Source organism: Zootoca vivipara, chromosome 13 (assembly GCF_963506605.1).
Source record: "Zootoca vivipara chromosome 13, rZooViv1.1, whole genome shotgun sequence".
Taxonomy (NCBI): domain Eukaryota; kingdom Metazoa; phylum Chordata; class Lepidosauria; order Squamata; family Lacertidae; genus Zootoca; species Zootoca vivipara.
Window position 1 is genome coordinate 34,852,478 of NC_083288.1, and position 14,541 is coordinate 34,867,018.

The 14,541-nt window shown below is 46.9% G+C and overlaps 1 protein-coding gene across 1 annotated transcript in view; it reads left to right on the top strand.

The window, feature by feature from the left end:
• Positions 1-5,804: 5,804 nt before the first annotated feature.
• Positions 5,805-14,541, top strand: part of SLC17A7 (solute carrier family 17 member 7) — a 36,274-nt gene continuing 27,537 nt past the window's right edge. The window contains exon 1 of the mRNA XM_060281242.1: positions 5,805-5,878. Coding sequence (XP_060137225.1) covers positions 5,805-5,878 — 74 coding nt within the window. The remainder of the gene's footprint in view (positions 5,879-14,541) is intronic.

Here is a 14,541-nt window from a genome sequence, read left to right on the forward strand (position 1 = left end):
CGGTTTCACAGAGTGCTTCTGTGATGAGATGGGAAGGAGGAGGGGAGGAAGCTCTATCCACTTTCACTATACTCACTATACCCATGGCCCTCCGGGTGTTCTTGGACTACAATTCCCATCAGCTCTAGGCAGCATGGCCAATGGTCAGGAATGATGGGAGTTGTAGTCCATCAGTGTCCAGAGGGTCACTGCTTCCCTATCCACGCTCTGCAGTATGCTTATAGAAGGCTCCTGGTCTTCTGAATCCCCTGTGTCTGTTTGTGTCTCTCTGTGTGTGACTGTTCAAATCAGGGTTCAAAACAAATTTTGCAAATTATCTAGAATTTGATGCAACAACAGAGTTCAAATTAATCTGTCACAGTTTCAAAACACATCGTATTTTGTTTTGGATATCCAAATTTGCAGGAGACACAAAAAGGCAAGAATCTTTCCTCTTGCTGTTAAGTTGCAAAGCAATGAAACCTCAGTACTGTGCCAAATTCACAGGCCCCAGAGTCTTTCTGACATTTGTTTCAGCACATGACTCCCCATCACTTTGTCAATCCATCCACTGAAAGCAGTGAGCTGTTATTTAGAAACACAGGCGCCAACGTTAGCCAGTTAAGGCCCTTTCACACGAGTGTATGTTGTGGGATTGGTGCTATTCGTTGTTGTTGTTGTTGTTTAGTCGTTTAGTCGTGTCCGACTCTTCATGACCCCATGGACCATAGCACGCCAGGCACTCCTGTCTTGCACTGCCTCCCGCAGTTTGGTCAAACTCATGTTCGTAGCTTCGAGAACACTGTCCAACCATCTTGTCCTCTGTCGTCCCCTTCTCCTAGTGCCCTCAATCTTTCCCAACATCAGGGTCTTTTCCAAGGATTCTTCTCTTCTCATGAGGTGGCCAAAGTATTGGAGCCTCAGCTTCACGATCTGTCCTTCCAGGGAGCACTCAGGGCTGATTTCCTTCAGAATGGATAGGTTTGATCTTCTAGCAGTCCATGGGACTCTCAAGAGTCTCCTCCAGCACCATAATTCAAAAGCATCAATTCTTCGACGATCAGCCTTCTTTATGGTCCAGCTCTCACTTCCATACATCACTACTGGGAAAACCATAGCTTTAACTATACGGACCTTTGTCGGCAAAGTGATGTCTCTGCTTTTTAAGATGCTGTCTAGGTTTGTCATTGCTTTTCTCCCAAGAAGCAGGCGTCTTTTAATTTCGTGACTGCTGTCACCATCTGCAGTGATCAAGGAGCCCAAGAAAGTAAAATCTCTCACTGCCTCCATTTCTTCCCCTTCTATTTGCCAGGAGGTGATGGGACCAGTGGCCATGATCTTGGTTTTTTTGATGTTGAGCTTCAGACCATATTTTGCGCTCTCCTCTTTCACCCTCATTAAAAGGTTCTTTAATTCCTCCTCGCTTTCTGCCATCAAGGTTGTGTCATCTGCATATCTGAGGTTGTTGATATTTCTTCCGGCAATCTTAATTCCGGCTTGGGATTCATCTAGTCCAGCCTTTCGCATGATGAATTCTGCATATAAGTTAAATAAGCAGGGAGACAATATACAACCTTGTCGTACTCCTTTCCCAATTTTGAACCAATCAGTTGTTCCATATCCAGTTCTAACTGTAGCTTCTTGTCCCACATAGAGATTTCTCAGGAGACAGATGAGGTGATCAGGCACTCCCATTTCTTTAAGAACTTGCCATAGTTTGCTGTGGTCGACACAGTCAAAGGCTTTTGCATAGTCAATGAAGCAGAAGTAGACGTTTTTCTGGAACTCTCTAGCTTTCTCCATAATCCAGCGCATGTTTGCTATTTGGTCTCTGGTTCCTCTGCCCTTTCGAAATCCAGCTTGCACTTCTGGGAGTTCTCGGTCCACATACTGCCTAAGCCTGCCTTGTAGAATTTTAAGCATAACCTTGCTAGCGTGTGAAATGAGCGCAATTGTGCGGTAGTTGGAGCATTCTTTGGCACTCCCCTTCTTTGGAATTGGGATGTAGACTGATCTTCTCCAATCCTCTGGCCATTGCTGAGTTTTCCAAACTTGCTGGCATATTGGGTGTAGCACCTTAACAGCATCATCTTTTAAAATTTTAAATAGTTCAGCTGGAATATCATCACTTCCACTGGCCTTGTTATTAGCAATGCTTTCTAAGGCCCATTTGACTTCACTCTCCAAGATGTCTGGCTCAAGGTCAGCAACCACACTACCTGGGGTGTATGAGACCTCCATATCTTTCTGGTATAATTCCTCTGTGTATTCTTGCCACCTCTTCTTGATGTCTTCTGCTTCTGTTAGGTCCTTACCACTTTTGTCCTTGATTATGGTAATCTTTGTACGAAATGTTCCTTTCATATCTCCAATTTTCTTGAACAGATCTCTGGTTTTCCCCATTCTATTGTTTTCCTCTATTTCTTTGCATTGCTCATTTAAGAAGACCCTCTTGTCTCTCCTTGCTGTTTTTTGGAAATCTGCATTCAGTTTCCTGTATCTTTCCCTCTCTCCCTTGCATTTTGCTTGCCTCCTCTCCTCCGCTATTTGTAAGGCCTCGTTGGATAGCCATTTTGCTTTCTTGCATTTCCTTTTCCTTGGGATGGTTTTCGTTGCTGCCTCCTGTATAATGTTACGAGCCTCCATCCATAGTTCTTCAGGCACTCTGTCCACCAAATCTAAATCCTTAAACCTGTTCCTCACTTCCACTGTGTATTCATAAGGGATTTGATTCAGATTGTATCTTACTGGCCCAGTGGTTTTTCCTACTTTCTTCAGTTTAAGCTGGAATTTTGCTATAAGAAGCTGATGATCTGAGTTACAGTCAGCTCCAGGTCTTGTTTTTGCTGACTGTATAGAGCTTCTCCATCTTTGGCTGCAGAGAATATAATCAATCTGATTTCGATGCTGCCCATTTGGTGATATCCATGTGTAGAGTCGTCTCTTGTGTTGTTGGAAGAGAGTGTTTGTGATGACCAGCTTGTTCTCTTGACAGAACTCTATTAGCCTTTGCCCTGCTTCATTTTGAACTCCAAGGCCAAACTTGCCAGTTGTTCCTTTTATCTCTTGATTCCCTACTTTAGCATTCCAATCCCCTGTAATGAGAAGAACATCCTTCTTTGGTGTCATTTCTAGAAGTTGTTGTAGGTCTTCATAGAATTGGTCAATTTCACTTTCTTCAGCACCGGTAGTTGGTGCATAAACTTGGATTACTGTGATGTTAAAAGGTCTGCCTTGGATTCGTATCGAGATCATTCTGTCATTTTTGAGATTGCATCCCATTACAGCTTTTGCCACTCTTTTGTTGACTATGAGGGCCACTCCATTTCTGCTACAGGATTCTTGCCCACAGTAGTAGATATGATAGTCACCCGAACTGAATTCGCCCATTCCCTTCCATTTTAGTTCACTGATGCCCAGGATGTCGATATTTATTCTTGTCATCTCATTTTTGACCACATCCAGCTTACCTCCACTCATGGTTCTTACATTCCAGGTTCCTATGCAATATTTTTCTTTACAGCATCGGACTTTCCTTTCGCATCCAGGCATATCCGCAACTGAGCGTCCTTTCGGCTTTGGCCCAGCCGCTTCATCAGCTCTGAATCTACTTGTACTTGTCCTCCGCTCTTCCTCAGTAGCATGTTGGACGCCTTCCGACCTGAGGGGCTCATCTTCCAGCGTCATAACTTTTATATGCCTGTTGTCTTTGTCCATGGAGTTTTCTTGGCAGGGATACTGGAGTGGCTTGCCAGTTCCTTCTCCAGGTGGATCACGTTTAGTCAAAACTCTCCACTATGACCTGTCCATCTTGGGTGGCCCTGCATGGCATAGCTCATAGCTTCTCTGAGTTATTCAAGCCCCTTCGCCACGACAAGGCATTGATCCATGAAGGGGGGTGCTATTCGTATACGTAGGTTTTTCACAGAGTCTGCGTGACATTGTTGGCCTCAAAATGCCAACCTGTATTTTCCCTCCCACTGAAGTTGGAAAACGCTTTAAGTTCCAAACAACAATGACCCGGTTGCCAAATTCACAATATCTGAATAATTTGAAGCACAGCAGAAGAACGTCAGAAGACCCCTGCTGGATCAGGCCAAAGGCCCATCTAGTCCAGCATCCTGTTCTCACAGCAGCCAACCCAGATCTCTCTTTGGAAGACCACAAGCAGGGCCTGAGCGCAAGATTACTCTCCCTGCCTGTGATTCCCATCAACTGGCATTGAGAGCCATACTGACTTCAGAGGCATACTGCACTTTAGGCATGCTCAGAGGCTGTTCTTCCTTCTGGCTTTGGTCAGGTCTATGTAGTAGAATAAAAACATAAACCTATGCATGCATCATTTTTAATGATAAATAAGTCAATGTTTAAGCATTCCTCTTTCTGATCTGTTGGGCACATCTAGTCTCTCTTTTTCTTTTTTAAAATTTATTTATTTGGTTTTTCAGATTAAAATTTTGCAGTCACATATCCAACATACAACATTAAAACAAGATTCCAAGGAATCTCTTGGACTTCCCTCCTCCCCTTTGTGGGTCCTATTGTTAATCATTTCCTCCTGCATCTTTTATTATAATCAAAATATTTTACTTCTCCATTGTATCCAAAACTCACCATTAAACTACAAGTGATACTCCAATCCTACTAACAATTTTAACTGTCTGTCTACAATGGTCTTTAAGTTATAAATTTCCCCCGTTCCTTATTAAAATTTTGGTCTTCCTGATTTCTGATTCTTCCGGTCATTTTAGCCTCAAATGGCCTCGGTCCAGTATACCTGAAGGAGTGCCTCCACCCCCATTGTTCTGCCTGGACACTGAGGTCCAGCACCGAGGGCCTTCTGGCAGTTCCCTCATTGCGAGAAGCCAAGTTGCAGGGAACTAGGCAGAGGGCCTTCTTGGTAGTGGCGCCTGCCCTGTGGAACGCCCTCTCATCTAATGTCAAAGAGAACAACAACTACCAGACTTTTAGAAGACATCTGAAGGCAGCCCTGTTTAGGGAGGCTTTTAATGTTTAATAGATTACTGTATTTTATTTTTCTGTTGGAAGCCGCCCAGAGTGGCTGGGGAAACCCAGCCAGATGGGCGGGGTATAAATAATATATTATTATTATTATTATTATTATTATTATTATTATTATTATTATTATGGCATAATCCATCCACTTGATCTGCCATTCTTCTCTGGTAGGGACTTTATCTTCTTTCCAGAGCTCATCTCAGTTGACTGGCAGCTGACTCCGTGGCAAGCTTGATCTTCATTTCTAAGCTTGAATTCTTACAAGATGTGGCCAATGCCACTACTACTCCTTTGGTGTAGTCACTCAGTATTTGCAAGCTTCTCCTCATCTACATGCATACATACCCCATGCCGGATCAAACCAAAGCCCCAGCTTGTTCATGACTCTCTGTCCGACAATGGCCAAGAGATGCCCTTGGGATGTTTATTAGTAGGGACCGGTGGATATGTTTCTTCTGCCACCACTGGCCCCAAGACACTCGTCCCCATGCCAGAAGAACCCAGGAGACCCAAACACAAGGCAATGTTAAAAAGAATTTTTTAAAAGAAGCAGCGGGGGGAGGGGGAGGGCAGAGAAAGTGCAAGCAAAGTTTTAATTACATGAAATATAGATGGAGGAGGAAGCACTGAGTGCTAGAGGGGCATGAATTATTCAAGATGGCCTGGAGCAGGTTTAAAAGGCATCCCGCGTGAGCATTCCTGTGGTCCCTGGCCACCTTTGTTGCTCAGCATGACAGGAAAGGTTGCGAGACAAGGCGCTTGCATCTCCCAGCCAGCGCACCTTCGCTAGAAGCCATTACGTCGCGATGCTTCGGACTCGCTCTGAACCGAAAACGATGGTTGCCTTTGGAGCAACGGATGCTCCGGCCAAAGGGTTAATGTATGTGATCTGCCCGTTGGCTCCCTGAACACCCGGAATCTCCCAGAAGCTCAGCCATTGGCCGGTCCGCTGAGACAACACACAGAACCCTTGGGCACATTCTAACTGCTCTGGGGAAAACCTTTCAGTGTCTGCATGTTAACCAGCTACACTGTTCCTGGGAGGGAAGGTTAGCTTGGCAGCTAAGGCTTCCTGTGGGATCATGGGAGTTTGAGTGCGAATTGCAGGAAGGTGGTAGGAAGGACGAGAGCTGGGAAGCATGGTGGAGAGATGGACCTCAGGGGAGCTAAGAAAGTTAAGAAACCATTGCATGGGGTCATCGTTCTGTCCTGTCTAGGCAGAAGGTCCTGGTTTCAGAGATGCCAGCAAGTCATGTCAGGGAGCAGAGCTCAGAAAATGCCTTTCCCTGGAGATCTCAAGAGCAGGTGCAGTTGCTGACCAGCACAGATGGCTGCTTCGCATGTTCCTATGACAGGAAGCCCAGATAAGAGTTGCCACCTAGTTAAGGAACACAGATGATTTGTCACCTCTAGGCCAACCCCCTGCAGATGCAGGAATCTTTCCCCCAATGTGGGACTCAAACCCGCAACCCCAAAATTGAGAGTCTCTTGCTCTACGGATGGAGCCGAGCCAAGACATTCCATACCTCTATATCTCCCCATTCTACACTGAGGCAGGATAATAGCAAGCAGGACTCCAGGGGTCCCAAGTGAATGGGACATTTGGAGGGAATAGAGGCAGGTCTGCTAGCTAGACATAAGGCTGCCAGCCACTGTGACTCTGCTCTGCCTCCACTGTCAAAGCCAGTATTTCTCTGAATGCCAGTCACTGGGTGTCACCAGTGAGGAGAGTTGCTGTTGCCCTCCTGCTTGCAGGCCTTCCCTAGACACCTGGTTGGCCAACTGCAAGAACTGGATGCTTGGCAGGAATGCACCTTTGCTCCAATCCATCAGGGTTCTTCTTGTGGCCATAGGGCACGCCCTGCCTCCCTCTTGCTGAAGCTAAGCAGGGCTGCATCTGGTCCAGTAGCCGTGGGTGTGGCATGGCAGGAACTGCTGCTTATCTGGACAGGGATGCAGCAGGGGAGCAGCAAGGTGGGGCCATGCAGTCGCATTGGGGTGTTGGGGGAGGCTCTGCAGAAAGGAAGGAGCAGCAGCATGTGTTCTCTGCGCTCCTTTGTGCCACCTGCCACTAGCCTCACAACAACCCCCCGTGAGTGCTTTGCCTAAGCTCACCCTGTGGTCTCCATGGCTGAGCGTGGATTCGAACCTGGGCCTCCCTGGTCCTAGCCCAGCACTCTCAACCACTCCAGCACACTGGGATAGTTAAGAAACATGGGGCTGGCAGAAATTCACGAGGCGTGGCTTTCTCCCCAGCATGGAGAGTGTTGGGCAAAGCTTAAACTTCTACATAGCAGCCCTCTCTCTCTAAAAAAAAAAAAACAATATGGGGGAAATGGACAGCTCTGTAATAGCAGCCTAAGCAAGCTGTCATATTCAGAGTGAGATCGTAAGTCCATCTAGCTCAGTATGTTCTACACTGGCTGACAGCATCTCTCCAAGGTTTCAGGCAAGAAATCTTTTCCAGCCCTACCTGGAGATGCTGGGGATTGAACTGGGGACATTCTGCATGCAAGGCAGATGCTCGGTCACTGAGCTACTGTCAGAACCCATATGCCCCCCCTTCTTTTTGCTGCCTTTCTCCGCCCTCATTGCCAGGTGTCAAATCTAAGGTTTGACTGCTTCTTGGAAGGGGATCCCTGCGGCTTTCAGACCCCCCCCACCCTTTGAACTTCCCCGCTGTGCAGTGTCCTTCCTGGTAGGGAATTAAACACAGGAGTTAATCCCCCCCAACACAGGTTCAGGTTGTTGCTGCAGGCTACAAATCCCCGTCCCCTTATCTCCCAGAGGAGTGGAAAAGGCAAGTTACACAGAGCCTGAGCTTCAGATTTTAAATGGAAAATGAACAGGTGGTTGGTCATTTTCTAACTCTATGGTCAGTGGCACCATAGAGTTAGAAAATGACCAACCACCTGGACTTTGTGGCAGGTGCCCAGAACTCCATGCAGCAGAATGATAATAGAAACAGAGAATAATAGAATTGTAGAGTTGGAAGTGACCATGGGAGTTGCCTAGTCGGTCCTATCCCCTGCAACACAGGAATCAATGTGGGGCTCAAACCCACAACCCTAAGATTAAGAGTCTCATGCTCCACTGACTATCCCAGCTAGCTAGCTTTCTAGCTATCGTGGCCCTGAGTTTAGCAGGATCAACTTGCCACATTTTGAAGTAATACACAATGTCACCTAAAGAGGTGGAGGGGGTCCCTTTCAAGATGATTAAGTCCAGAGTCTAAAGGCCCACTCTCGATGTCCCAGATGCCGTATACCCAGTCAAGACTATTGGTCCATCTAGCTCCGTATCATCTGCACTGATTGGCAGTGGCTCTTTCAGGATTTCATAGGCAGCATTTCGCCTGAAATCCTGGCACACCATTGTCAGTCCGTGCTGGAGAGTTCTGAAGCACCACTCCCAGTTTCCTAGCCCTGTCAGGAGACACTCCAGACGTTGAACCTGAGGTCGTCTGCATGCAAAACAGATGCTCTGATCACTGGGCTACGGCCTCCTCCACCCCACCCCCACCCCAAACATAAGCACCATGCTCTTGCGGTCAGGCACACATTGCTCAGCACTGATGTTGCTATTCAGGGTCGTGGCTGATTCTCCATTTCCTTAGCTGGCACATCACCTACTCTTTGACTTTCTCCCCCCCCCCCCCCGGCCCCACCCAACAATATAGATCATAGCTGTTGCCCAAATTTCCGAGTCCTCTGTGTGTGCGCATGCATGCATGCGTGCGTGTGTAAAATGCCTGCCAGTGACAGCTTGTGAGCAGGATGCTTCTAGGAAGGGGGGAACTGCGTGTGCCCGGATGCCTGTGTGTGTTTGCGCATGTGTTATTCTCGGCTTCCTTGCTGCATATTTCATGAGCAAGGTGACGGAGGAGGAGGAGGGGAAGGGTGGGAGAAGAGGCTTTGGCTGCTGTACAGAAGTGCTGAGCTTTAAAGCTACCTCCATATGTTCCCCGCTGCCTTCTTATCCAATGCCAACAAGCGCTCTCTCTCTCTCACACACACAGACATACAGCGACATGCTCAGAATCACACCAGGTTTTGCCTAGGCCGGTGAAAAATGTCTTCTGGTCCCTGTTCCTTAAGGAGCAGGACACGAAGTATTCTGTAGGGGGTGCTGTGTTGCAAAGGGGAAAGGCTCAGGGCAGGGCAGGGGGGTGGAGGAAGAGAGACATGCCTCCCTAGTTCTGCAACCTCCTCTTCTCCACATTCTATTTTGGAACTTCCCTGCACACAAAAAAACTGACAAGGTGCCATTTTTGACACCTGTTCCGTTAACACTGCGAAAGGAGGAGAGGGAGGACAAAAATACCAGCAAGATAAGACAGCCACGCAGGGAGGCCGTGCACGTCCCTGCTGCTCCTGTTGATGTGAATCCACAGGGGTTAGCTGAAGGGCTGTGCACACACCAAACATCCAAGGCCCAGTTAAAGTGCATTACTTCCCCAACAGAATCCTGGGAGCTGTAGTTGGTTAAGGATGCTGCGTGTCGTAGTTGCACTCATAACTGCCAAGTTTTCCCTTTTCTCGCGAGGAAGCCTATTCAGCATAAGGGAAAATCCCTTTAAAAAAGGGATAACTTGGCAGCTATGGTTGCACTTGCAGTAAACTACAGTTCCCAGGGTTCTTGGGCAGATCCATGAGGACAGAAATTACACACCTGGGTTTCTCTCCAGTTGTTGCTAGACTCCAACTCCCATTGGCCCCAAACAGCATGGGCAACTGCCAAGGGCAATGGGAGATCAGACAATGACTGGTGGAACATTTGGACCATCTAGCTTCTTATTGACTCTGACTGGCAGCAGCTCTCCAAGGCTTCAGACAGAGAGTCTCTCCCAGCCCAATCTGGAGGTGGCAGGGATTGAACCCAGGACTTTTTTCATGCAAAGCAGATGTTCTACCAGTGCGCTACAGTCCTTCCCCTAAAGCAAAAGGCGCTGGTCTGGTGACTACCCCAGGACACTGGGATTTGTGGTACCTCCCTCCTGCCTGGATGGCAAAACTAAAGAAAACAGTTTTGCTGTTTAGTTAGAGAAAGAAGTTTGGTTTATTGCAGGTGGTTGGCAAGCAGGAGCCAAATGCACAAGTTCAGTAGTGCAAAGCAAGCAGGCTCCCAAACTCAGGTGGGCGAGTGCCTATCAGTTTTTAAGCACTTGCACAGATCAGACCAGAAGGATCTTTGTTTGCATCAGCCACTAGCCATAGCAATAAAAAATAAAATGTACCGAAGACAGAGGTAAAAATTTAACTATGCAAAATACATTTTGGAGGTTTACATCAATAATCAAACAATAGATCTTATTCTAATTGCCCCTGCTGAAAATGTTGCAGTTTTTGCTGTCACCTGATTATCTTGATCTGCTAAAAGAAAGGACACAGTAGCAATGGTTGGGTGACCTGGAAGGGTCAGTAGTAGAGGGGTAATACTGTAACCTCACTCCTCAAATCAGGCCAGAAGCACATGAGCCACTGACTCAATATGGCCATCTCCACATGGACATAAGCGTTTTTCCAGCGGAATTTTTCAAAATTGACCCTCAAGTACAGCCGAAGGCAGAATATTCATTATTGCATTGTTAACTTTTGATAGGGTGCCAAAGTGTCAAAATGACCAGGCGTGTAGCAAGGGAGGTGTGAAGGGTGCGGGCCCGCCCCTCGCCTCCTCCGCCCGAGCAGGAGGAAGCAGAGCGCTCTCTCTGCGGCTTGCTTGCGGTTTGCCACTGCTGCCCAGCAACCCGCTCCGTAGCGCGCCGGCCGAGCAGAGCAGCAGCGCCAACCCAGACGGACTGCGCATGTGCAGACATGCACAGTCCGTCCTGGCTTGTCCTGGCACGTGTCGTGCGTCATGACACATGCGTCAGGATGCATGCACGCTGTGGAGCGGCGCCCTGCCCCTAGGGGGTGCCTCCCTGGGCAGCCAAGTGGCACCGTTCGCCACTGAAAATGACTAGGTGGAAAATAATCCATGGACAAAATTTCCTTATCGTGGCCAAAATATTCTGTCGCTCAGTATCATATAGGCGCTATCTAATTAAACTATTTACTTTACTGAAGCCCGGTGTTAATAACTATTGTGGTGATAAACCAGAAAAGTAAACCTTTTGGTGGACAATTTTAATCCAAGCGCTCTCATGACAATCTTGCGGTACTAAGGGTAGTTAGACCGGTGGGGTTTAAATTTAGCCGAAGCCAATAATTAAATGTCCTACACCAAATCTGTAATTCAACAGAGGGGAGATTAGCCTCCAAGCACAATGAAGCATTTGGAACACAAGATGAAACAGGGGAAAAATTGCCTTAGGAACTTAGATTGAACAGCTTCTGTAGCTCCAAGGTAAGTGTCTGTCCAAATCTGAGCCCCATATAATAACTGTGGTAGGGGTTTAGCTTTCGACACTTCAAGTGCTAGTGGTACAGTGGTACCTCGGGTTACAAACACTTCGGGTTACAGATTCCGCTGACCCGGAAGTACAGGTAGTACCTCAGGTTAAGAACTTTACTCAGGATCAGAACAGAAATCGCACGCTGGCAGTGCGGCAGCAGCAGGAAGCCCCATTAGCTAAAGTGGTACCTCAGGTTAAGAACAGTTTCAGGTTAAAAACGGACCTCCGGAACGAATTAAGTTCCTAACCAGAGGTACCACTGTATGTGATTGCCACCTTTTCCATGGAAAAAGCATGTCAGAATTTTGGAAGCACTTACATCACCAAACTAAGGTGGCCACACGCCACTCCAAACTAAGGTGGCAGTTTCTATATACTTGGCATATTTTCCAGATATGTAGAAGTATCTAAGTTTGCAAAAGAGAGATTTTTTATTTTAAAAAAGGAACACCCCCCCCATCCCCACAGATTGACAAGTACCGTACCTGTGAGCTGTCTGAACTTATAGAATCAGGGGAGTCTTTAGCATATGCGCCGACAGGGTGCAAAGTTCCGCCCAGTGCTCCCAAGTCTGACAAGTGCCACCGTTGTGAATGACAAGCACCGCCGATGGCGAGGCGCATCTTTGGTAAATGAGCGCACAAAGTCGAAAGTCCTTTAGTGAAACAGTAGGTATACATTTTGGTAATACCTAGGTATATATGTATTTTGTTTTTCTAGCTTGATCAAAACTATTATTTCATAACAGGTAGATAGTTAAGAGCTTAGGCGGCTTCAGCGGTGGGCGCCGGGCGCCCCCCAGATTTCAACACCCAGGTGCCCTGCACCCCTGGGTAAAGACCACCCTGTATAGAATGTTGATGGCTGTTGACCATACAGAAATAAGGAGGGGAGGGAGAAAGAGAAAGAGAAAGAGAAAGAGAAAGAGAAAGAGAGGGAGGGAGGGAGGGAGGGAGGGAGTAATTCACCCCCTTGTATAGAGGAAAATATTCTGAGTTCATAGACAGCACAATCCTAGATGTGTCCACACCATTTCATTGAATTTCTCCATTGAGAGGAGAAATTCTCCAGTAGTACTTTTCTCAGTGGTGGGGCTTGCTATTATCTGGGACATCTTTCTTCTTGTTTTCCGCTTGTTTTTCTTCCCACTGCAAATGACAACAGCACGATCTTAAGCGGAGCAAAGTTAAACTGGAATTCGCTGCCACCAGATGTAGTGACGGTGACCGGCCTGAATGTGGCTTTAAAAGGGATTCTGACAAATTTAGACAGCTATGAATGGCTGTCAGACATCATAATAGCTGTGTGCTACCTCCTGTTTTCAAGGCGGTATGCCTCTGAATACCGACTCCCGGGGAGAACAGGTGGGGAGAATTCCTGTATCACTCAGGGCCTACTTTGGGGTTTCCTATAGGCATCTGGTTGGCCCCTGTGAGAACAGGATGATGCCCTGTGATGGGACTTTGGCAGGCCTCTCCTTATGCCCAGCATAGCTGCCATGTTATCCCTTTTTTTCAGGGATTTTCCATTATGCTGAATAGGCTTCCTCGCGAGAAAAGGGAAAACTTGGCAGCTATGATGCCCAGACTGGCCACCACTTTGCACACCCACAGACCCCACAATGATTATTATTATTTTAAATCTACATGGATATGTTATATTTTATTGGAATATGTTTGTATGCTGCCCGGGGAACCACTGGGTTGAATGATGGTGTTAAAATGTAATACAGCAAAATTGTTATGCACACCCTAATGGTGTGGTTTCAGGGGATCCAGTGAATACTCTTGGTTTGGTTTCCTTTGAATAAGAGTGCTTTGCAACTACCGTGTTTTTCCATGTATAAGACTAGGTTTCCCCCCCTTAAAAATAATGTCAAAAATTAGGGGGCGTCTTATGCACAGATAGATCTCCCCCCATTTTCTTAAATCTGACTCCCCCAAAATAGGGGGCGTCTAATACATGGGAGCGTCTTATAGACGAGAAAATACGGTTAATTGCAAATATGCAGGTTGAGCTTAGGTGGAGGTTTCGCAGCTTAAACCTGCTCCAACAGATACTATTCTCCCACCGGGTTTCGGTGTGTGTTTCTTACTCCAAAGAAACCCCAGAGATTTGACCTTTTCTTAGACTGACTCTGCTACCACTTTAATCTGTTTGCATCTTCCCAGGCCCTGAATTCACTTTATTTGTTGGGGGAGGGAGGCACTCCCAGAGTACAGACTCTTGCAGAGATGCAGTGGGCAGCCTCCTTCAAGAATAGGTTGCATTGTTGCATCTCTTCATTGTTGCAGGCAGGCTTCCCTGGGGGTAGCACCTTGAGGGGAGTCGGGAACCAGAAGCCGTAGGACAAGTCAGAAGGAGCAATGTATAGCCAAGGGTGTTCAAGAAGGCCAAGCAGCACCCCAGACAAGGAGCCTCTTTAGCATCCCCTTAATTTGCTTTAATTTTTGAAAGCCTTAAGGTTTTTGAATTGCATTTGTATCCTGTTTCCCAGCTTGGACACTTGATTTATCTCTGTTATATAAAAATGATAGATTTGCACAGTTGCTCACAATGATTTTACAAAGACACTGTTGAATGAGCACTGGTGATATCAATTTCCCCATGAATAAAGGGGGGAGGGGAATGCATGTTAAAACTGCCCTTTCGGAAACCAAAGGAGGGAAGACCCCAATAATATGGGTGGGTAGGCAAGGCAGGAGATAGCTCAGTTGGTTAGAGTATGATGCTGATAGCACCAAGGCTGCAGGTTCAGTCCCCGTATGGGACAGCTGCATATTCCTGCATTGCAGGACTGGATGTTCCTCAGGGTCCCTTCCAACTCTACAATTCTATGATTCTAAGTGCGCAAAAACAAACATTTTATTGGTCCGTTAATGTAACACTTGTCAGCTTTACAGGTGAAGACGAACTATTTACAGGTGAAGATGAAGATGAGCTATCAGGCAGACATTTGAGCTGAATGTCTGTGACAGGTGCCCCTTCTCAAAGCCCATTGTCCCCCATCCCCAGTTCCTAAGGCAGATGCCTGCCTCTAAATCTAGACCTGCTTACTAGGTAAATTGGTGCTTTTGGGAGGTATTCAGTATCACACAGTCTAGGAACACTGCCTTCCAAGCCAGTATCCAGGATAAATGTCCAATGTG